Below are 24,313 nucleotides of genomic sequence, written 5' to 3'. Positions count from 1 at the left end.
ACTCTACTGGATTATCCTCTCCCAAGTATAAGAGGTAGTGGTTCATTCCTCTGGTTCCTGCCCACAACACATGGCTCAAAAATAGACTGCCCATCCATCTGAGTTTAGCCGGGGCCATCCTGGGGCTTTGGTGAGCTGTCCTGGATCATTTTAAGAAACTGCAAATGTCCTGCTTTGGAAGCTGTCCAGAAAATATTGCCAACCTACCTTGCACCCACTCCCGGCTGCTCCTACTCACTTTAAATGTTTGGATTTCCTCAACTTGGCTTTTGCATGCTCAGTCCACATTCAGGGTCCTGGGGAAATTTCACCCCAACTTCCCACAGTTCTGGTACTAGCCTGAGAGGGAAGGGGAAGGTGTTCTGATGCACAGTTTTCACCAAAACAATATGACCGGCCTACTGAAAGATGGGGTGCTCCAAAGATGCTCATCCAGTTCTCCATTGGGTTGCAATTCTCGCAAAACCTCTTGTTCAGGAAAACTCACTTTGTGGCACTCAAACCTTGCAGAGATGGAATATAGATGCACAAGCTGGTTTTTAGAAAATGTGGTATCGAAACTGCAAGTCCGCTGTGGGCAGGGACTGTCTCTACTGCTTTACTGTGGTTCGGTGGAAAGAACACCGGCTTGGGAGGCAGAGGTCATGGGTTCTAATCCCAGCTTCGCCACACGTCTACTGTGTGACCTTGGGCAAGTCACTTAACTTCTCTGAGCCCCAGTTACCTCATCTGTAAAATGGGGATTAAGACTGTGAGCCCCACTTGGGACAACCTGATCCCCTTGTATCCCCCCAGCGCTTAGAACAGTGCTTTGCACATAGTAAGCGCTTAACAAATGCCATCATTATTATTATTATTACTTTCCAAGAGCTTAGAACAGTGCTCTGCACACAGTAAGCACTCAATAAATACGATTGAATGAATTGTGAGCTCACTGTGAGCGGGGAATGTGTCTGCTTATTTTTATTTTGTACTCTCCCAAGCGCTTAGGACAGTGCTCTGCACACACCAACCACTCAGTAGATACGACTGGATGATTGAATGGATAAAAAGCCTAAGAAGGCTTATGTTGTTGGGAGAATGGTTCTCAATTCCCTTATTGTGTTCGGTCCACAACGTGTATGGAAATGTGCATGTGATTAACTTGTATCTACCCCAGTGCTTAGAAGAGTGCGTGGCACATAGTAAGCTCTTAACAAGTATTGTTATTATTATTATTATAGTACATCCTGGTGCAAATGAGTGCTCAGCATCATTTTCCCCAGGATCCTGCCCTTCTCGACTGCCAGCAGAGAATGGACAAAGTGGTAGTCTTGGGAAGGGTGGGATGACAGAAGATTTTGAATAGAACTGGATGTTCAAAGCTGCAGATGCACCCCCACCCCATTGGAAATTCTGAGCTGGGAAACTGGCTGCCGGGTTTCTCCTCCTTGGAGATACATGGAAGAGAGCAGGACAGATTGATTTCTTGCCTCTTGGCCTTCCGTTGGGCTTGGGGTGCCAAAGTGCATCCTTCTCACCGTTTAGAGAGGCAGGGAAGGTGCCGCTATCTTCAAATATCTGGGAATGAACAAACACTCCTCAGCATCGAGGAGGGCAGGGGGAAGAGGCCCAAAATGGTATCTTTCAGTTGAGATTCCTATTACGCGTCTGACTTTGATTCGGCTCCCTGTGATTAACCAAAACGAGGGAAAGACAAATAAAAACTGTGCCCAGCTGTTTCAAACTGACAGACCTGACCTCCCCAAGAGGAGGGTTCTTTGTGCTGGAGATGGGGTTGCCTAGCAACTGAGCCTTGCAGCTGCCAGGCTACAAAAAAGTAGGAGCCTGACTTACAGAGAGGAAGATCGGGTAAGGAGAGCGGGGCGGGGACTGCATCAATCTTATCTGCGTCTTGGGTCCTAAATACCCAAGGCCCGGGCAAAAAATCATTACCAGGGACCCCCACCTGCTGAATTAGTCCCCCAAACCCTCCCCTTGGGTGCCAGTGACCCTCAGTCGGCTTCCCAGGCCCGGGGCTGGTGATGCCAGCGGGGACTCCAGGAGGAACAAATGAAGGGAGAGTAGAAATGTAAGGGCTCTCAGCGCCCAGAGGTCATCAGGTGGGGTGACTCCCTCTCCACCTCAAATGGAGGGACTGACAACTGTCCTCTTTGGGATGCCTCGACTGGCGCGATGCAGGTTGAGAGGGGCTGGGTTGAGGTTTGCGGATTTATTAAGGGTGTGGACAGGGGGCAGTGGAAATCGTTGACCACCAAATGGTACAGCATTAGGATGAGGGGCATCCACTGTTGCCTGATGATGGCAGTTCCCAAACAAAAAGGAAATACTTTCTCCAAATTTTGGGGATGGGGGGCCCTGAGGATGGTGGTCAGTGTATGGAATTCATTGCCACAGGAAGTTGTTCAAACTTTAGGTTCCAGAAAGGTTTGACTAAATACATGGATGAGTGGTCCCTAACGGGTAACTAAGGGGAAAACAATGGATATTCAGTGGCCCATCTCTAATAATAATGATCATAATGGTAGCATTTGTTAAGTGCTTACTATGTGCCAGGCACTGTACTAAGTGCTGGGAGGCATACAAGTAAATTGAGTTGGACCCAGTCCCTCTCCCACGTAAGGCACACAATTCCCATTCCCATTTTACAGATGAGGTAATTGAGGCCCACAGAAGTGCAGTGACAGAGGACCCGTGGCAGAACCAGGATTAGAACCTATGACCTGCTGATTCCCAGGCCCATGATCCATCCACTACACCATGCTGCTTCCTGTTGCCACTATTGAACAGTAGACTGTGAACCCACTGTTCGGTAGACCATCTCCGTATGTTGCTGACTTGTACTTCCCAAGTGCTTAGTACAGTGCTCTGCACACAGCAAGCGCTCAGTACATACGATTGATTGAATGAATGAATGAATTAATGAATGAATGGACCATGGGTCCGATTCCCTAATTTCATGACTGAGGGTTTATTTTCAAGGGAACAAGGAAATAAAGATCAAACAGACTCCATCTGAAAGACAGGCCCAGGTGAGGTGAAATGGGGATTCAATCAGTCAATCAGTGGTATTATTGAGCACTTATTGTGTGCAGAGCACTGTACTAAGTGCTTGGGAAAGTAGCCTTGCAATACAGTTAGTAGACATGATCCCGGCCCTCAAGGAGTTTACAGTCTAGTGGGAGAAGAGATTGCAGTCTGGGCTAAGAAAAGCCAAGGTATTACCTTCATTCATTCAGTTGTATTTATTGAGTGCTTACTGTGAGCAGAAGACTGTACTAAGCGCTTGGGAAAGTATAATGCAACAATAAACAGTGACATTGACATTACCCACTGCTAAAGTCTTCCTGTGGATGACAATACTGCTTACATAGATTATCAGGCAACCAGGTAGAGGCTTTACATTTTTGGCTATGAAGACATTAATAAGGGAGGAAATGCTAGTTTTCGGTCCCTAACCCTCAATTCTGAGGCTGATCAATTCCTACTCTTCAGTTTTCTAGACCTGCTGCACTGCTCAGTTAGGGGCTCTCTAATTTTTTGTCCCCCCTCAACCCTTCAGCATGATCTCAACTTCCCGTTTCACCCTTTCACATCACATAATCTTCCATTTAATTACTTCTTCATCCTATCTATAAGTTTTTGTGTGTCTCCCCTGTTCAACTACATGGGAAGAGACTGTGTCTCCTACAACTACTGAATTATCCCAAGTGCTAAGAACAGGGCTATGTACTCAGAGGCTGCTCAATAAATATTACTGATTAACTGATTGAGGTCTAGAGCCCTGAGAGTCCTCAGGGCTATCTTGGAATGGATCACTTCAAATGCAGTTTCTTCTTGCCCTGATTATGGCCCAACTGAACCTCATCAGACACCTGATCCTTCACCAGGAAGCCACGCTGAATCCCTCCTATCTAGTATCTTGCAATATCTGGGAATGAACAGACACTCCTCAGCACCTGTCACTTGGAAGGAAAAGAAACTGGACAGGCAAACGCATCATGGAAATCACTATTAAAGGATGTCCTAGACCGAGGAAGGGCAGGAAATGGGGAGGAGAGAGGGAAGTTGAGAGAGAAAGGATGGTGAATAGGAGGTGATGTCATAGAAAACACTTTCTTCTATAGTTAACATTTCCAATCAGAAAAAAAAGTTCTGACATTTTCAGAGATTCCTTGCTTTTTTCGAATTGAAAAATCCACATGACCATTATTTGAACATCGCTTTTATCACCTCAAACCAGATCAGCCCCTCTCCTAGATTTTCTTTTGAATCTGAAATACCAATGATGAATGTAAACTCTAACTCTGGTTATCCAGAGGAGAAAATACCCAGAGCCCATCATGCCGAAAATCAGGCAGGTGATTGCAATTAAGCAGAAGAATGACGCTCTGACTTTCAACTGGCATTAAAAAGACACAGACCTCATTTCTAATCCATTCCAACTGGCTTCTGAGTATGTAAGAATAATATTCTAGCTTCCTGATGTGGCCTGATAATTCAGATATCAGACACCACAATTCACATTCATTCAATCGGATTTATTCAGCGCTTATTGTGTGCAGAGCACTGTACTAAGCGCTTGTAGGCACAGGCAATCCACCCATCTGCCAGCAATCGATAAGGCTCCTGATAGGCACAATCTTACTACTGTTTGTGAAAATGAGGGAAGACTCCATGGGTTCCAAACATTTCAAATTAAGTTTTTACTTGATTCTCATCTGTTCCTGTAATATCCTTCTGACCCAGATGAAGGCATCTGTCCCTCTTGCAACCCAACTCAGTCATATAAGTGTTCATGGGATACATTGTTGCTGCTGCTGCTGCATTTGACCAAATATGGGTCTATTGAAGAACAGGATTTACAGAAAAGAGGGGAAGACTTTGTTTTATCTATTGGGTTTATAGTAAAGCAAATCCAAACCACTGCCTGTTTTCTGAAAGCCTGCAGCACAATGCCAGTGTACTACCTTTATGGGCAGAATTGTCTTCATGAATCACACCTTTTCTTTGTCATGGGCAATAAATGTTCTCATTTGCTAGAAATAGATACACTGGGACTGAGTTAAGGATGCCCATTATGCTAAATCACAGGAATCCAAATTTAGATTTAGCATTTGAACACACCAAGTTCCCTTAAAAGCTCAAAGGGATAAGTCTAAACTACTGTAGGAGGACAGGTTTGGGAAAATGGGAATGGCTGCGTATAGAATGTGTGTTTAGTGAATCTTAAATGGCTGGCAGTTCTCTCGGTTAAAATTCTCCAGGAGACTGTTTCTAACCTAATAATGGCAGGGACTGTTTCCAACCTAATAATGATAATAATAATCATAATTACCATAATAATGATAACAATTACTATGTGCCAAGCACTGTTCTAAGCGCTGAGGTAGATACAAGTTAATCAGGTTGGACACAGTTCCTGTCCCACATGGAGCTCACACTCTTAATCCCCGTTTTAGAATCAATCAATTGTATTTATTGAGCGCTTACTGTGTGCAGAGCACTGTACTAAGCGTTTGGGAAGTACAAGTTGGCAACACATAGAGACAGTCCCTACCCAACAGTGGGCTCACAGTCTAGAAGGGGGAGACAGAGAACAAAACCAAACATATTAACAAAATAAAATAAATGGAATAGATATGTACAAGTAAAATAAATAGAGTAATAACTATGTACAAACATATATACATATATAAAGATGAGGTAACTGAGGCCCAGAGAAGTGAAATGACCTGTCCCAGGTCACACAGCAGACAAGTGGTGGAGCCGTGACTAGAACCCAGGTCCCTCTGATTCCCAGGCCCTTGCTCTGTCCACTAAGCCACACTGCTTCTAATTATCCACCCCAGTGCTTGGTACAGTGCCTGGCACATAGTAGGGTCTTAACATATACTACACACAAAAAAGATAAGATAGTGCTTTCAGGAGAAGGGGGGGTCCATGGTGGCAGAGGCAGCTGAGAGGTCCCAGAGAATCAGGATGGATTTCAGCACTTGCTCTCCAAACGTTGCCAGGTAAAAGCAACATTCCTCAGCCCCCTCTCCAGTTTCCAGGCATCCACAGCCTTACTTATCACTACTTGAGAAGCAGTGTGGCCTAATGGGTAGACCACAGGCCTGGGAGTCTGAAGGACCTGGGTTCTAGTCCCAGCTCCGCCACTCGTCTGCTCTGTAACTTCGGGCAAGTCACTTAACTTCTCTGTGCCTCAGTTCCCTCATCTGTAAAAAATGGAAATTAAGACCCTGAGCCCCATGTCAGCCACGGACTGTTTCCAACCTGATTACCTGGTGCTTGGCACATAATAAGTGCTTAACAAATAGCATAAAAAAAAAACTTGGCATCTGACAGGACCGGTTTCCTACTCCATTCCTTCTGCCCTCAGGTCCTGATTGACCAGGTTGCGTGCCTCGCTCTGTGTGTTGAGCATTTGGCCAAGAGTTACTGAATGATTCAGTGAAATGTTCCCCAACCACCAGATGAATGCTCCTACTAGCAAGTCTGTAAGGGCTTTACCCTCTAAACTGATTTTTACCCAAATCGTCCTAGCTGGAAGTGGCTCCCTAACTTAATATACCAGAGTGATGGCATCTCTGGAGTCTTTGTGGAGTTATTTAGTCACAGGCTTTCATTCGCTCTGATGGCCCAGTAGGCTCCAAGGGAGCAGTTTCAACGCTGAGCGGCATTTAGTTTTCGGAAATGGGCATTCCATTTTCTCTCGATCCAGGAGTGGGCCCAGAGTTGAGCATTTTAACCTTTTGGCCATCTGACCCTTCTGACCCTTTACAAAGCCTTGGGTGAGGAGCTACCAATGTCTTTGAGCAGATTCCCGATATCCTTCTCTGCCACAGCTGTGGAAGCAATGTGGCAGGCTACAGAGTGTTCGACTGCTGAGACACCTCACCCTCTGCACCTCCAACTTGCCCGACAAGTCACCCTAGGATTTTGCTCCCCACTTGTCCTGAGCTAGTGAAGCTGGGAGGGTTTTAAGCCACGATGGGCCCCGCTCCACTGGACCACCCAATGACACCACTGCTAACCCCGGCCCCCCTCTTCCTCTGCGTTATCCTGGGGCTTTGCTCTTGGAGAGTGAGGTCAAGAAGGTTTCAGCCAGCAGCCCTCCCCAAGGTTAATAACACTGAGAAGACCGGGTGAAGCGGATGTGGTTTCTGGATTCGGGAAGGCCTGGTTGATATGAACCTTCAATCACAATCCTCTGGGGCTCCTTTTGTGTTCATCTTTGTCTTTGTCTACCCTTTGTCTACTTATGCTATTCTGTCAGTGTATTAAATCCTTCCTCGTGTGCCTTTCGCCAACCTCCCAGCTCCTCTTTCAGATTGGGAGCCCATTTCAGGGCCAAGAAGGAGCCTTGATTGCCTTTAGTGGAATTCCTTCCCAGCCCCTCAGTCCAGTCCTCTGCACAGAATAGCCATTCAATAAACACCACTGAATGAAAGAAGGAATCAGTGCATGAAAGAGTGACTTGACAAGTGAACTGAATGAACCTGATACAACTGGATTACTGGTAGACGTGGTGTACTTTAATTTCCTTAGCCAACATATGCTTCCTCCCAAGTTTCCCAAGATAGAGGGACCTACCTAAACTGAGCATGCTCCAGTATGATTGTGGATGTCCAAACGCCAGAAGAGGTGAAAGCAGTTTGAGGGTCAATGCAGGGACTGTGGACCAGTTTAGCCAAAATAACCCCACTTCTATGATATTTGGGGGTTTTGGTTTGTTCATTTTTCTGACACTCCTGAGGTAGCCTACAAAAATCTACGCTGCCCAGCTAAAAGACTGTGAGCCCACTTTTTAGACTGTGAGCCCACTGTTGGGTAGGGACTGTCTCTACATGTTGCCAATTTGTACTTCCCAAGCGCTTAGTACAGTGCTCTGCACACAGTAAGCGCTCAATAAATACGATTGATGATGATGATAAAAGCAGAATGACTGGCCACTCTAATTCTAAATGTACGTGTTATATCAATCACACATATATCTGTTCTCTCTCCTCGTAACCTGTCAGCCCCTCAAGCTCAGTATATCCCACTCTGAAGTCTTCATCTTGTCTCCCAAATCCTCTACTCCACCTAAACCTCCCAACGCATCTGCTAACAAAACCTTCCATCCCACTTCTCAAGCCTGAACCCTTGACATTACCTATGACTCTTCCCTCCCTTTCAACCCTCATAGTCAGTCTGCTACCAAGTCCTTCAGGTTTTTATTTCTCACATGTCCCCCTCTAGATTGTAAGCTCATTGTGGCCAGGGAATGTGTCTACCATTGTACTCTACCAAGGGATGAGTATGGTGTTCTGCCCAGTAAGCACTCAATAAATACCACTGACTGATTGATTGATTTCCAGAATTTTCCCTTTCCTCTCTATCCAAATGGCCATCATGGTGGTTCAGGCACTTGTCATATCCTGGCTTGACTAATGCATCAGTCTCCTCGTTGACCACTCTGCTTCTTCTCCCTCCCCTCTGCAAGCAGCTTGAGGGTGGGGACATGCCTACCAACTTTACTACCTTACTTAGCAGAACCCATCTCTATTCACTGAGTTCACTGTGCTGGACTTGGCCTGTTCAATTTGGACCTTGCTCTGCCCCGAAACACCTCCAGCATGAGTTCTTTGTGCTTAACAGCTTGGTAAGTAAAGCCAGCTGCAGCCTGCCCTAGAGCCTTCCATCCTTCCAGGGCTGCTGTTGCTAAGGGAGACCTTATATATCTCGAGACAGACAGGTCTATATGAATCAATGCTAAAAAAAGACTGAACCCTCCTGGTTCTGCTAGTCGGAGCTCTGGGGTGGGATGGGGATCTGCAGGGTGGAAAATGTAGTCAGTTCTCCATTGGGAATTGAAATCCACACCCACAATTCCATTTTCATTCGCGCTCAAAAGCTTCCTGCAACCTCAAAGTCAATCGATCAATCAATCAGTCGCATTTATTGAGCACTTACTATGTGCACAGCACCATACTAAGCACTTGGGAGAGTACAAGACACCGGAATTAGCAGACATATTCCCTGCCCAAAGCAGGCTTACAGTCTAGAGGGGGAGGCAGACACTGCTATGAATAATTGATAACATATAATTTAAAGATCTGTACACAAGTTTCATGGGGCTGGAGGTGGGGTGAATATCAAGTGTCCAAATGGAACAGATTGCAGTGCATAAGAGAAGCAGAAGGGAGAGTGAGCTGGGGAAAAGACGGCTTAATCGGGATGGGCCTCTTGGAAGAGATGAGACTCTAGTAGTGCTTTGAAGGTGGAGAGAGTGGTGGTCTGGAGCATAGGGAGGGAGAGGGAGTTCCAGGTTAGGGGGGGATGTAGGAAGGGGGTTGGAGGTGAAATAGAGGAGACTGGGGCAGAGTGAGTAAGCTGAGCTGTAGCAGGAGATCAGTGAGATGTGGAAGGGTGAGGGTGAGTTCATTGAGTGTTTTAAAGCCAATGGTGAGGAGTTTCTCTTTGAATGGGCAAACAGACGGGCAGCCACTGGAGGATCTTGAGGAGTGGGGAGACATGATTTGAACATTTCTGTTGATAAATGATTCTTGCAGCAGAGTGAAGTATGTATTGGACTAGGGAGAGACAGAAGGCTGGGAGGTCAGTGAGGAGGAAGAATCAGTAGTCAAGACAGGGTAGCATAATGGAAACAATGGGACGCATATGATTTATCCATCCCCAAATTCAAACTCGGCTCATGCCCAGTGAAAAGTGAATATATTGTATTTTTGTTTGGTTTCTAGGAGAATCTGACAGGGAGAGGTTGGGTGTGTGAGGAGGGTGAGGGGTAGAAGGTTTCTAGATGTTTTTTCGGCAGCCGGAGTCCTCAGGTCCCCAAAGGCTAATGAGATGGGGAGGAGGAGGAGAGGGGGTGCTCATAGTCTGATGGGGGCCGGATCCTAAGTGGGAGAGGGTAAAAGGACAACATGCAGGCCTGGTGGGGGGTGCTGGAAAACCCTTGGAAATGTTGCCGTCTATATGTCAAAAGCTGAACTCATCTTCCCTCCCAAATCCTCTCCTCCAACTCACTGTCCCATCACTATGTATAACGCCACCATCCAACCTGTTTCCAAGCCTGCAACTTTGGCATTATCCCCAATTCCTCACTCTACCTCATTCATTCATTAGTATTTCCCAAGCTCTTATTGTATGTACAACACTGTTATAAATGTTTTGGGGCATAAAGCGGGAGTAAAGGGTCTTTCAAACACTCACTTTATCAGTTACTAAATCCTCCCAGTTCTTCTTCTAGGACATTTCTACTTCTTCCTCTCCATCCAAATGTTCACCAAGCCGTTCCAGATACTCATCAGATCTGACGTCCGCCTCCTCAAAGGTGTCTCACTCTGCCTCCAGCCTCTACCCTGTCCAGTCTATCTTTCACCTTGTTGTTCAGGGCATTCTTCTAAAATTTCATTATAGACAAGTCTCTCTGACCCTCAAAAAACACTGGTGTTTACCCATCTCCCTTGGTAACACCCAACTACTGACCTAAAGGCACTCCATCAGCTCTCTCCCACTTATCCTTCCACTCTCTTATTCTACTCCATCCCAGCTCACCCTCTCCATTCCTCCCAAGATAACCTTCTCACTGGGCCTCATTCTCAACTCTCCCGGCTCTGATCCTGGCTCACACCCTTCCTCCAGCCTGGACCTCCATCCCTTTTCAAATGCACCACCTCATGACAATCCCCTTCCTCAAAATCCTTCTGAAATCCCACCTACTCCAACAAGGCCTTTCCCAGGTCACACTCTCCTTACCATCACCTCAGCACCTTTGTCCTCAGAACCCCTCATTGTATTTCTTCCCATAGCAGTTTTCATACGCTGTTATCTGAGCACTTCCTCCTCTCATTTGTACACTATTTGACATCGGCCTCTCCTTTTGGATTGTAAACTCCTGGTGGACAAGGATCATGTCTCCCCTGGAACATTCCCAAATGTTTAGTTTGCTTAGCACAGTGCTCTGCACATGATAGGCACTCAACAGTACTTTTGAGTGATCCACTGATTGATTGAAAGGCATGGGGGGGGCATATGGCCTTAAGCTCTGGCCCTCTCAATTGAACCCCCTCCTGACCTCAGCCCCCTGACTTTATTCTGTGAACCCGGAGCAGAGGGGTCTCCGCAATCCTCAGTTTGCTCCACCTTGTGAACATGTCCCCTTGACTTCATGGTATTTTCTTCCAGAGTCTTTTTGCCTCAGGTTAAACCCACGCTGCCTCTTCCCTGCTGCTCCTTCCTGGAAGTCCTCTTCCCCATCAATCACCTAGAAGACTCAGATTCTCCTGCTCTGGATCGCCCTTCCCATTTCCTCCAAGGACCCAGATCTCCTGCAATTTTATTTTCGCCTTCTTGACTCCTGTTCCTGTGGCTCTTTGAAGCTCGCATCCTGCATTCAGGCGCTCTCTGAGAAGTGAGGGGAGTCCCGCCGACAGGGTACCGTGGGTTGCTGCGGTATAGGGCGCACAGTAAAACTGAAGTGTAAGATTAGGTTAAAAATAGGATAAGTGGCTTAATCAAAGATGCTTCTTCAGCCGGTGGAAGAGCACTCGAATCTTCCTTAGTGCTGAATACACTCAAGAAGGATAGAAATGAAAGAAAAGTTTGATGGTAATCTAGCCTGGAGCCTCACTTCCTGGGGTGGGGGTGGGGTGTTGCCTTCATCCTCATGTTTGCTTTGGCGGCAATCTGTCCCTAGCAGAATAATAATGATCCGCTCTCATCTCTTGGCTCTTTCCCCTGCTCAGGAAATGGAATGATGGTAGCTGAGATACAACGAGCTACCCTTCCTTCCTCCCTCCCTTCCTTCTTTCCTTTCTCTTTCTCTCTCTCTCTCTCTCTCTGTATACATATATAGAGAGGAGCAGCATGGCTCAATGGAAAGAGCACGGGCTTGGTAGTCAGAAGTCATGGGTTCCACCACATGTCTGCTGTGTGACCTTGGGCAAGTCACTTAACGTCTCTGGGCCTCAGTTATCTCATCTGTAAAAGGGGGATTAAGACTGTGAACCCCACGTGGGACAACCTGATCACCTTGTATCCCCCTCCAGCGCTTAGAACAGTACTTTGCTCATAGTAAGCACTTAACAAATGCCATCATTATTATATATATATATATATATACATATGTATATATTTCTCTCTCTCGCACACACACGCACATACATACACACAGAGGCTCTCAGGAAGAATTCCCATTCCAAGCATTCACGCCTCATGTTGAAAACAGCCCCACTTCTCACATGAACTCTGAGACCTTACGTCATGAGCCGGACCCCTCATCATTTCAACAGCAGCATGGCCTAGTGGAGAGAGCATGAGCCTGAAGAAGCTGGGTTCTAATCCCAGCCCAGACAATTGTCTGCAGTGTGACTTTGGGCAAGTCATTTTGTTTCTCTGTGCCTCAGTGACCTCATTTGTAAAATGGGGAGTGAGACTGTGAGCCCCATATGGGACATGGACTGCGTCCAACCTGATTAACTCATATCTACCCCAGTGCTCAGAACAGTGCCAGGCATATAGGAAGCGCTTACCAAAGACCATAAAAAAGCAAAAAACAACAAAAAAAACACCAGCCTGGCTTTTCCTCACCAGCAACTGCACTGTGAAATAAGGAAGTTGGCCGAAATTGCAGATCAGAAGAGCTTTCTGTCACAGGCAGGAAGATGAGAGTAGAGAAGAGGCAAAAATGCTACCTTGGGATCAGCACAGAATAAGGGGAGCCCATGCCGTTTGAAATCTCAGGAAAACGCGTGGCAGGGACTTATCAACTCAGGACAATAATGTTTGAAGGAAATAGGTCAATTTGGACAAACCCTGGGTTTGCCTGGCTCCCAACTACTACAAGTTGGCTTCCCTCATCAGCATCAGCTTTGCAAACAATCCTCCCCCCACCACCCTCCCAACCTTTCTGAATCGAGAATCCTCGATGCAATTCTTCAAGAGTCCAGGCACAACAGAACTGGGGCCTTTTTCCCAGCAGAACAAATGCTTTTGGAGAAAACCACCACCTGATCCAAACAAGTCTGAATGAGAAACCGACTTCAACTGAGCAGCTGAATCCGCGAGTTGTCCGAAAGAAGGAAACACCCAGACAAAATGCTTCCCAAACCCCATGTCAACCACAACCAACAGCATTTAGGCAGTTTCCAGGCCTGGTAAGGTTGGTGAGCCAAAGGGGAATTTTACTTTCTTCACTACGCAGGGCACACAGTGGACAGCTCCTCCCTTCTGCCTCTCCGTGTCTCCCGTCACTTCAGAATGGCTTGTCTTTCAGCCATTTTCACGGTCTTTCAGGGTTTTAAACTGTCTCTAGGCTAGGCTGCCCCACCGCAAATTTTACTTGGCTGGTAGGGGTCAAGCCCTGCACGGGCTGGGCTGATTAGCGGTGGCGGTTTCCGACTTGCAAGTCACCTTGGCCACCTCTCCTGATGAACTGGCTCAGCAGGAATCCTGAAAGCTGTGAGCTAATGCGGGTGGAGGTCGGAAGTCAAAGGCTACGGAGGCCGCTACACTGGCAACCCCCTACAAGGTTATGATGCTATGGCCCATTATTGGCCCTTTGCTGAGGACCCTTGATGGGAGATCTGTTTTGAACGCAAAACTCTTGTGCGCTCTTCACGGCAGGCTGCACCGCAACCCTGGAGGAATACACCTCACAGGGACACGAGAGCCTAAGTGGTGCAAACTACCGCCACCACAATCGATTCCTCCCTGAGGGTTTCCGGTCCCAACATTATTTTTGATGGGGGACTCCATCATGGACAGAATTCACTTCAGAGTACTACTGTTTTCCTGAGCGTGCCGGATGTCAGAAGGAGGACTCTGCCTTGAATTTCCCGATTTTTCAACATTCCAGTTTTTGAGAGGTCAGAGGAGGGCAGGACTAAGTGACAGTGCTAGACAATGGCTCTTATGGTGACCAGTGTGAAAGATGCGCAGGAGGGAATATCTGCATCTCTCCAGTCTCCACCCCAGTGAACAGTCTCCTGGCTTCAGGGCCTAAGGGGATGGGGGAGTGGGAAAGATGAACTTCCATACTTCTGGGACTCAGGGCTGCAGCCCAGCTGGGTGAGGGAAAAGAAGCTCCTTTTTCACATGTACAGACAGAAGAGGGACGATTAAGAGTGCAACATTTCCACTGCCAATCTGCCTCTTTGAGGTCAAGGCTCTGCCAAAATGGGCCGGGGTTCTCCACACTCCAGCCCCCAGTACAAATAAGGAAGTAAACGTCTCTGGGGTGACCCCAATCTTTGCTTCCTCGGAGACAGTGTGGGGGAAGAATGGATCAGCGGCGTGTCCTAGAGAATAGACCATGGGACTGAGAGTCAGGAGGCCCTAGGTTCTAATCCTGCCTCCGCCTCTTGTCTGCTATGTGACCTTGGGCAAGTCACTTAACTTCTCTGTGCCTCAATCACCTCATCTGTAAAGTGGTGATTAAGACTGTAAGCCCCATGTAGGACAGGGACTGTGTCCATATGGATTAGCCTGTATTTACCCCAGTGCTTAGAACAGTGCCTGGCACATAGTAAGTGTTTAACAAATAACATTAAAAAAAAAACCCCAAGAAATGGATCTAGGTATGGGTGCAATTAATTACTCCAGGCAGGAATAAAGGGGGCATGCTATGTGACCTTGGGCAAGCTACTTAACTTCTCTGGGCCTCGTTTATCTCATCTGTAAAATGGTGATTGAGGCTGGGAGCCCCATGTGGGATAGGGACTGGGTCCAACCCTATTTTCTTGTATCCACCCTAGTGCTTAGTACAGTGCCTGGCACACAGTAAGCATTTAAATACCACAATTATTTTTTAGCCAACAAAGACCCAGCTCAACCAGCCAGCCCCATACTCTCTTTCTCCTCACTTGCTTAGAGATGGCCCAATACCACCCATTTAACTTGCCTACTGCTCGTCACAAATCAAAGTCATCTAGCATGCTCTAGTGGAAAGAGAACAGGTTCGTGAATCGGGAGGCCTGGGTTCTGATCCCCACTCTTCTCCGGCCCCCTTGGTAAGTCCAGGCATTCACCCAATCTCTCTAAGGAAGCGAGAGGCGGGGGTTCTCTCCATTTTACAGGGAGGAAACCGAGGCCCAGAGAGAGAGGGCCTCGGTTTCCTCCCTGTAAAACGGAGAGAACCCCGACCTCCCGCTCCCTCAGAGGGATGTTTGTGAGGGTCAGAAGAGGCTGTAAGAGTGAAAGCACGTTTGAAGAACAAAAGCATACTACAAATTTAAGAATTCTTCTGGAGGCAGACTTCAACTCGAGGTCTGCTTCTTCCAGGATGCACCCCGTCGCCATGTTAACCCTATTCATTCTCCAATTCACCACACTGATCAGTAACCAGTTCTCCCTTTCAACTCACTCTTGTAATAGTAATAAAGTAGTCTGCTGGCCTCCCTTGAGTGCGGGGACCATGTCTACCCTTGAAAGAGTAAGGTACCATATGATTATACTACTGCTAGGAGCTCTGTTGATGCTCAGTAAGGCCTGATGCAGGACAGAACTCGCTTGGGACCCTCCCTACACACTGCGGGGTGGGCTGTGATTCTCTCCTGGGAGATATGAAGGCGTCACCCTTCCCCTTCTCTTTCTCAGGACGCCGGTCTGAAATATGCACAGCTCATGTCGGAGAGCCAGGAAGGCGGCATCTGTTAGCCAGAGACGGCCGGCTGCATTCTTCGCCAGATATTTATACGGGTGGCACTTCAGCAGCACTGCCACTGGCATGGGGAGAGCTTCACTTCAGGGAGAACAGATGGTAGCATCTTTCTCTGGTTAATTTTAGGCCTCGGAAGCAGTCCCATCCGCACAGAAGTTTTCCATTTTCGGACGACTGCAGTTAAGGGCCCCTCGAGGAGGTAGGGGAGAGAGAAAACCAAGATCTTTCCTGAGTCGGAGTTTTCAAAACCACCTTTACCTCGGCTTCCTCCCATTTCTCCCCTCCACGGTTCGTATGAGGCCCCCAAGGCTCTCACCACCGCCAATACCACCGCTACCAACACCGATGTTGCTAATTCCAAACTGGAAGGGGCCGTGAGTGTGATGGAGGCCGAGAGCTGGATTCCTTGAAACTACGGCCTCGTGGTCAGGAAGTGGATGATTAGGCGTCTGGCTGATCATCTCCTTTCAGAGATGAGGAGGCAGAAGCTTTCGACCCTTGCTAGTGATGGCATCCCTCAGTCTGGGGCAGATCTGAGAGGAGGCCTCACTTCCTAGCATTCCAAGTCTACTGCATTTCCCTGGGAGCCGCATCGCCTCTCCCCATGACCCTACAACGTGGATCAAACATGAGGGAATCTCACCCTCTCCCCTTGGGTGATCTAATCAAATGCCCGGAAACAGGAATAAAGGGTCACACGAGGGTTGGAGATAAGGGGGGAAGAGCAGAATCTACCTGTTTCCCATCCAGGGTGTAGAGTTTTTTGACGACCCCTGTCTCCAGTTTGATGGCTTCGGTGATGTCAGTCAGGACCTGCTCAAACGAGTGGGCGGTCTTCTTGTTCAAGAGGACGCGTACTGCTTTGCGTGGCTTCACCCCGCTGCGGATGATGGTCACCAGCTTGGGACGGACAAAGTCCTTGTTCTCTCTGGCCTGGGCGCTATTGCTGCTGGCCAGGGACTGAGGTGCCTTCAGGTTGGCTGAGGTCTTCACGTTAACAGACCAGTTGGGGTTGACGTTCTTGGTGTATTCTACCTTCTTGAAGAAGTTGTCCGAGGAACAGACATAGCTCTCTCCTAAGAGAATAAAAACAGAAGACGCAATGCTTTGATAATGTTCACGTTCACCCAACTTGCAGCTACTATCATGACACTTTCTGGGCATTACGGGAGAGAGTCAGAACCTTAGTCTCCTGAGAGAAAATTGCTCACCTAAGGCTTTTTTCCAGTCAAAGGGTATCACGCGTATTTTTCAACCCTGCAAACTCAGCAAAATGAAGAGGAAGAAAAATAACCAGCAGTCCTGTTTGATAGAGCCTCACTCCAAACCCTACCCTACCAGCATTTCTAACCAGGGTCATTCATTCAGCCGTACTTATTGAGTACTTACTGTGTGCAGAGCACTGTACTAAGTGCCTGAGAGAGAACAATACAACAATAAACACATTCCCTTGAGCTTGAAAATCCGAGGCTTGATTGGTATTTTTCTAAAACTAGCTGGGGAGGGGCGAAGGCGAGTGAGGGGCTGAAGGCTTTGGCCTTCCCTGTCTAGCTTATATCGTTCTCAGACTGAAAGTTCCTCTTTAATAATTGACAGCGCCTGAATGGGCCATGAGCAATTTTTGGAAAAACAGGTTGAAAATACGTAGCAGAAGTTTATTGGGTGAGGCATTTAAAAGCACTGTGACTTCAGCAGGTGCAGTGGAGTTTTAAAATGCCTGTCTGTTCAGATAAGCCTGGGCACTGGCCAGGGACGGGCGGTGTCACAGTAGGGGACGGGGCGAGACAAGTCACTAGACAAGGCGTTTTCAGGCATGGGCGCGGGGAGGGCTGCTGAGGCTCACCGTGCCAGGCTGGAGAGCACCGGTAGCGTCTTCAAGGTGCCCAGGCTGGGCAGCGGACTACTCCCTACTGTCCCCACCATGGAAACACTGACAGCACTGCCAGGAGCCAGACGGCTGCCTGGCATAATTGTAGTTCGGGCCGCATGCCATGGCCTTGGGTGGTGGCTGGCACTGCCTTGGGGCCAATTCTGCTCCTTGGCATGAGCAACTGTTCCAACGAGGGGCAGCTCAAGCCCCTGCCCCGCTACAGAGTGCTAGCTCCAGATGACCTGCCTGGGGGCCAAGCGGGGAAAAAAAAAACCCAAACAGTCTCTGCTTTTAAATAGTCAGACCTGAAAGAGTCCACCCACCCACAGCATTGTATTGGCACCCCGTTTTGGACAGTTCTGGCTTGCTTCCACCCCAGTTTGGAAGCGAACTAAAGAGCGGTGAATGCCAGCTGGGAAAATTCAAACATTTGCTCCAGGAAAAAAGTGGCCCGCACAGTTTGGGGTCTGGGCTTGAGAGAAGGCCTGGGGATGTCCCATCCACACAGAGCCAGGCTCAGGTTTTCAACTCCAAAAACGCTGTCGGGGGGCTTGTCACTTGGGGAGCACTAAGCATTTAATGCCTCGCAGAACCCTGGTATAAGAAATCACCATAGCCCAGTGATGCTTAAAAAAAAAAACACATCAAATTATAACGGCAGACTTAGGGGAGCTGTTTGTATTGTTCACGGTTGCTGGAGGGGAAAAGAGGCTGAGGGTGGATGGGGAAGAGGGAAGAGAGGGGAAACGGTGGAGAGACGGGAAGATTGGCTGAGGCTCAGGTTGAAAAAAGCAATATCAAAAGAGTGCTTTGTTGGTCACAAGGAGAAGCCCCAAGCCACATAGATGTTTGTCTTTGGGGTATAGATGGCCAGGAGAAACCAGGAGGATATAATCAGGCCCATATCACCAATACAGTTCAATCAACCCTCCAGATGGATCTTAGGGAGTCAATGCAAAAAAAAATTAAGACCTTGAAAACAATTATATTTAGATCACTCCTTGCTTCCTTCCACAAGTCCCCCAGGCAGAACTACAAAGAGACAGCTGGGACCATGAAATGAATTCCCTCTGGTAATATTGATTGATACTGTGCAGCACCTAAATCCTTCAGCCTCCCTAATCGAAGAATAATACATCTAGACTGTAAGCTTTTTGTGGGCAGGGAACGTGTCCACTGACTCTGTTGTACTGTAATGATAATAATGATGGTATTTGTTAAGTGCTCACTATGTACCAGGCGCTGAACAAAGCACTGGGGTAGATATAAGCAAATTGGGTTAGACGCAGTCACTTGTCCTCGTATATATGTATATATGTTTGTACATATTTATTACTCTATTTATTTTACTTGTACATATCTATTCTATTTATTTTATTTTGTTAGTATGTTTGGTTTTGTTCTCTGTCTCCCCCTTTTAGACTGTGAGCCCACTGTTGGGTACGGACTGTCTCTATATGTTGCCAACTTGTACTTCCCAAGCGCTTAGTACAGTGCTATGCACACAGTAAGTGCTCAACAAATACGATTGATTGATTGATTGACCCACGTGCGGCTCACAGTCTCAATCCCCATTTTCCAGATGAGGTAACTGAGGCACAGAGAAGTAAAGTGCCTTGCCCAAGGTCACCCAGCAGATGTGTTGGAATTAGAACCCATGATCTTCTGACTCCTAGGCTCCTGGTCTATCCTCGACGCCATAACTCCCAACCTGTCAGTACAGTGCTCTGCACATGGTAAGCGCTCAATAAATTCCGATGATGAGGAGGATTTAGGGCTCTGATCAGGCTCTACCTCAGGTTGCCATTGGCCAGAGGTTTTAGCTTTCCTGGGGAGCCCAGAGAGCAATAAAGAAGCAGCGTGGCTCAGTGGAAAGAGGCCGGGCTTTGGAGTCAGAGGTCACGGGTTCGAATCCTGGCTCCGCCACTTGTCAGCTGTGTGACTTTGGGCAAGTCACTTCACTTCTCTGTGCCTCAGTTACCTCATCTGTAAAATTGGGATTAAGTCTGTGAGCCCCACGTGGGACAACTTGATTGCCTTGTATCTACCCCAGTGCTTAGAACAGTGCTTTGCACACAGTAAGCGCTTAATAAATGCCATAATTATTATTATTATTATTACTAAGGAGACTGGCTAAGGGAACCTCAGCCCAGATTCTTCCTAAGGGAAAGCATCTGGATCTCCACTGAAATGGTTAGGTGAGAAGGGCCTCTGCTCAAAAATAATAATAATAATAATGATGGTCTCTCCTTCCTTCCATTTTCCAAAATGCCAGCACCGTCCAAGACCTTCTGGTCCCTTTTCTTTCATATATAATAATTAAGGCACTTGTTAAGCATTTACAATATGCCAGGCACTGGACTAAGCACTGGGGTGGATACAACCCGATCAGGTTGGACACAGTCCCCTTCCCACGCGGGGCTCACAGTCTCAATCCCTATTTGAGTGGCAAGAGCACGGGCTTGAGAGTCAGAGGATGTGGGTTCTAATCCCGGCCGCGCCACTTGGCTGCTGCGTGGCCTTGGGCGAGTTGCTTCACTTCTGCGCCTCAGTGACCTCATCTGCAAAATGGGGATTAAGGCTGTGAGCCCCACATGGGACAACCTGATCACCTTGTATCTATCCCAGTGCTTAGAACAGTGCTTGGCACATAGTTAAGCGGGCAACAAATACCATCGTGTGTGTGTGTGTGTGTGTGCGTGTGTGTGAAACCAATGTGAAAACTCTCTGACTTGTGTTCCAAGCCACATGGTGGAGGGGCAAAGAAAGAAAGGAAGAAAAGAAAGGAAGAAAAGAAAGGAAGAAAAGGAAGAAAAGGAAGAAAATAGGAAGGAAGGAAGGAAGGAAGGAAGGAAGGAAGGAAGGAAGGAAGGAAGGAAGGAAGGAAGGAAGGAAGGAAGGAAGGAAGGAAGGAAGGAAGGAAGGAAGGAAGGAAGGAAGGAAGGAAGGAAGGAAGGAAGGAAGGAAGGAAGGAAGGAAGGAAGGAAGGAAGGAAGGAAGGAAGAAAGAAAGAAAGAAAGAAAGAAAGAAAGAAAGAAAGAAAGAAAGAAAGAAAGAAAGAAAGAAAGAAAGAGAGGAGGAGAAATTCTTCCTTTTCCCAGGAGAGACCTGGCCAGCAACTAAATCAATTATGTGATCATTCAAGCAAAATCCTTGCCTTGGCCTGAACAACCATTGAGGCAAAATAGGGCTTCCTATGCCAACCATGTGGACGAACATCTCACTCTCTGTCCTGAAGACAAGGGCTCTTTGAGGTGGGAGGAATGGCAGGGAGTCAAGATTCACTCAATAGCTCAGACTGAAAGGTTGGGTGTGAATTAGCTGTACAAGCTGTACACTGCTTTTGGAAAGCGCGGTTCTCCTTTATTAGCTTTCCTGAATCAATCAATGGTGATTCCTGAGTGCTTACTGTGTGCGGAGCTCTGTGCTAAGCGCCGGGGAGAGGAACGTACAACAGAATTACAGCGTAAGGTCTACAGGGGAGATGGACGGTCTTGACACAAAGTGTGACTCTTTGCACACAGGCTCCATTTGCCATTACTCAGCTCATGCCCAAGGGAGTCTGCCAACCTCCCGACAGCTGGTTTCAAATACTGCCCCGGTTGCAAGTGTGAAGTCCCTAAGGGGAAGATTCTCTGAGAGAAAGCGGCTCTCTAGGCCCCTCGTTCTTCTCCCTATCTGCAACCAGATTGAAAGGCACCCGCAGAGGGATGGAGACCGCCCGAGAAAAAGCTGAAAATGAAGTCCGATGCTGGCAGCGGAGGAGGAGAGAGAAGCGGGAGGGTTGTGTGGTGGGGAGGCAGACTCCTGCATATCCCCTGGCTTTCAAGAGTACCAAACGCATAAGCCATTAAAAACCGTTCTTCTCCTCTTGGCAAAGAGATCCCGCTTGTGAACGCTGTCCCCTGGGGCCTCATGGCTCCTGATTGGAAATATTAAGTGCCCTTTTAATCGGTTATCCTTCCCATTAGCAATATATCCCTTCCAGAGATCAACGGCATTTCCTCCTCTATGTCAGTGTATCTGCTTCAGACATCTTGGGGGAATCTGAGAAGAAGATTTGACAACGATGGGGTGAGTGAGGAATGGGAGAAGCTACTGCTCTAGGGGGACATCTCTGGGAACACCCGGCTTCCAAGAAACACATGCAATTAACTGGGCGTTCATTACCAAGGCTTAGAAGGGCCCCTTTTCCCTCCTCTTGGGCCTGTGGGCAGGTGGAAAAGGGAGATTCGGGGCCCAGGGGGCGGGGAGGGAAGGGGCATTACATGTTCACTTGCAGATTCTTGGCAGTTCAGGAATTAGTGTGGACCTCGAGAGTATTGAGTAGACAAGAGAAGCAGCGTGGCTCAGTGGAAAGAGCCCGGGCTTTGGAGTCAGCGGTCGTGGGTTCAAATCCCGGCTCCGCCAACTGTCAGCTGTGTGACTTTGGGCAAGTCACTTCACTTCTCTGGGCCTCGGCTCCCTCATCTGGAAAATGGGGATTAAAATTGGGTGAGCCCCCCGTGGGACAACCTGATCACCTTGTAACCTCCCCAGCGCTTAGAACAGTGTTTCGCACATAGTAAGCGCTTAATAAATGCCATCATCATCAATTAACAGTGTGCACCCTTTGGACTCTGCGGAGTTCTGGAGTCGCCGCTTCTTGGGTTCAACCACCCCATTTTCCATCTCTCCGGTACAATCCATGAGTCACCCCTGCTTCTCAATTCAGCACAATGACTGAATCTAGCCCACGTCCTGCTTCTGGCCGAGAACGCCCTCTCTCCTCAAATCCAACAGACAATTACTCTTCCCAGCTTCAAAGCCTTATTGAGGGTGCATCTCCTCCAAGAGGCCTTCCCAGACTAAGCCCCTCCTTTCCCCCCCTTTTTTTTTTTGATGGCATTTATTAAGCGCTTACTATGGGCAAAGCACTGTTCTAAGCGCTGGAGAGGTTACAAGGTGATCAGGTTGTCCCACACGGGGCTCACGGTTTTCATCCCCATTTTCCAGATGAGGTAACTGAGGCCCAGAGAAGTGAAGTGATTTGCCCAAAGTCACACAGCTGACAATTGGCTGAGCCAGGATTCGAACCCATGACCTCTGATTCCAAAGCCCGGGCTCTTTCCACTGAGCCACGCTGCTTCACGCCCTTCTCCCACATAAGTCACCCTGACTTACTCCGATTGTTCTTCCAACCTCCCACACCCACAGCACTTATATACATATCTGTAGTTTCTTTATTTGTATTGATGTATGCTTCCACCTTTTAGACTGTAAACTTGTTGTGGACAGGGAATGTGTCTGTTTATTGTGCTGTACTCTCCCAAGGGCTTAGTACAGCGCTCTGCACATAGTAAGTGCTGAATAAATCTGTACCTCATCTGTAAAATGGGGATTGACTGTGAGCCCCCCGTGGGACAACCTGATCACCTTGTACTTAGAACGGTAGCATATGTTGCCAACTTGCACTTCCCAAGCGCTTAGTACAGTGCTCTGCACACAGTAAGTGCTCAATAAATACAATTGATTGATTGAACAGTGCTTCGCACATAGCAAGTGCTTAACAAATGCCATCATTAAGCGCTTAGTACAGTGCTCTGCTCATAGTAAGCACTCAATAAATACGATTGATGATTATCTTCCAGACTGTGAGCCCCTTGTTGGGTAGGGACTGCTTCTATATGTTGCCAACTTGTACTTTCCAAGTGCTTAGTACAGTGCTCCGCACACAGTAAGCGCTCAATAAATACGAATGAATGAATGAATGAATGAATACGATTGATAGAGCGAATGAATTCATGAATGGATGTCCGTATTTCTGTTCATCTTTCTTTGTCCGTCTTGCCTCCCATATTAGATTAGGAGCTACCGGAGGATGGGGACTATCTCCATTCTCCAACAGGAACCCCAATCCCTCTCCTCCACGTCTCAGGGGTCACCCTTGTGTGCTAAAACAAATCTGGTTCAGGGTCTTTCAGACCCACCGGAGGCAATGGTGCTCCTCAGGTTCGGGGAGAACCATCCCTATCCCCCTGAACAAGGGCCTAGTAGAAAGAGCACTGATCTCCGAGTCAGAAGACCTGGGTTCTAATCCCGGCTTGCCACTTGTCTCCTGTGTGACCTTGGGCAAATCACTACACTTATTATTCTCTGTGCCTCAGTTCCCTCATCTGTAAAATGAGGATTAAGACTGTGTGCCCCCGCCGTGGGACAACCTGATCGCCTTCTAACCTCCCCAGCGCTTAGAACAGTGCTTTGCACATAGTAAGCACATAATAAATGCCCATATATCATCATCATCAATCATATTTATTGAGCGCTTACTGTGTGCAGAGCACTGTACTAAGCGCTTGGGAAGTACAAATTGGCAACACATAGAGACAGTCCCTACCCAACAGTGGGCTCACAGTCTAAAAGGGGGAGACAGCGAACAAAACCAAACATACCAACAAAATAAAATAAATAGGATAGATATGTACAAGTAAAATAAATAAATAAATAAATAGAGTAATAAATATGTTAATAAATAAATATATAAATATATATGGGCATTTATTGTATATATATATGCACTTCTTTATTCATCCCTCCTCCCCCTTTACTCATCCCCTCTCCCAGCCCCACAGCACTTATGGACATATCTGTAATTTATTTATTTCTATTAATGTCTGTCTTCCCCTCCAGACTGCAAGTTGTGGGCAGGGACTATGTCTGCTTTTTGTTATATTCTATTCTCCCAAATGCTTCGTACAGTGCTCTGCACACAGTAGGTGCTCACTAAAAACAAG

At 47.5% G+C, this 24,313-nt stretch overlaps 1 protein-coding gene across 6 annotated transcripts in view; it reads right to left on the bottom strand.

Annotated features, from left to right (window-relative positions):
- DCX (doublecortin) overlaps positions 1 to 24,313 on the bottom strand; it is a 197,497-nt gene that overhangs the window by 56,685 nt on the left and 116,499 nt on the right. For all 6 annotated transcript variants that reach the window (XM_038747772.1, XM_038747771.1, XM_038747774.1 and 3 more), the window contains one exon: positions 16,406 to 16,746. In XM_038747772.1, the coding sequence (XP_038603700.1) occupies positions 16,406 to 16,746 (341 nt within the window). The remainder of the gene's footprint in view (positions 1 to 16,405; positions 16,747 to 24,313) is intronic.

This window comes from Tachyglossus aculeatus, chromosome 6 (genome assembly GCF_015852505.1).
Source record: "Tachyglossus aculeatus isolate mTacAcu1 chromosome 6, mTacAcu1.pri, whole genome shotgun sequence".
NCBI lineage: Eukaryota > Metazoa > Chordata > Mammalia > Monotremata > Tachyglossidae > Tachyglossus > Tachyglossus aculeatus.
The sequence above is the reverse complement of the archived record's forward strand: the minus strand, read 5'-3'. Positions and strand labels throughout refer to the sequence as shown.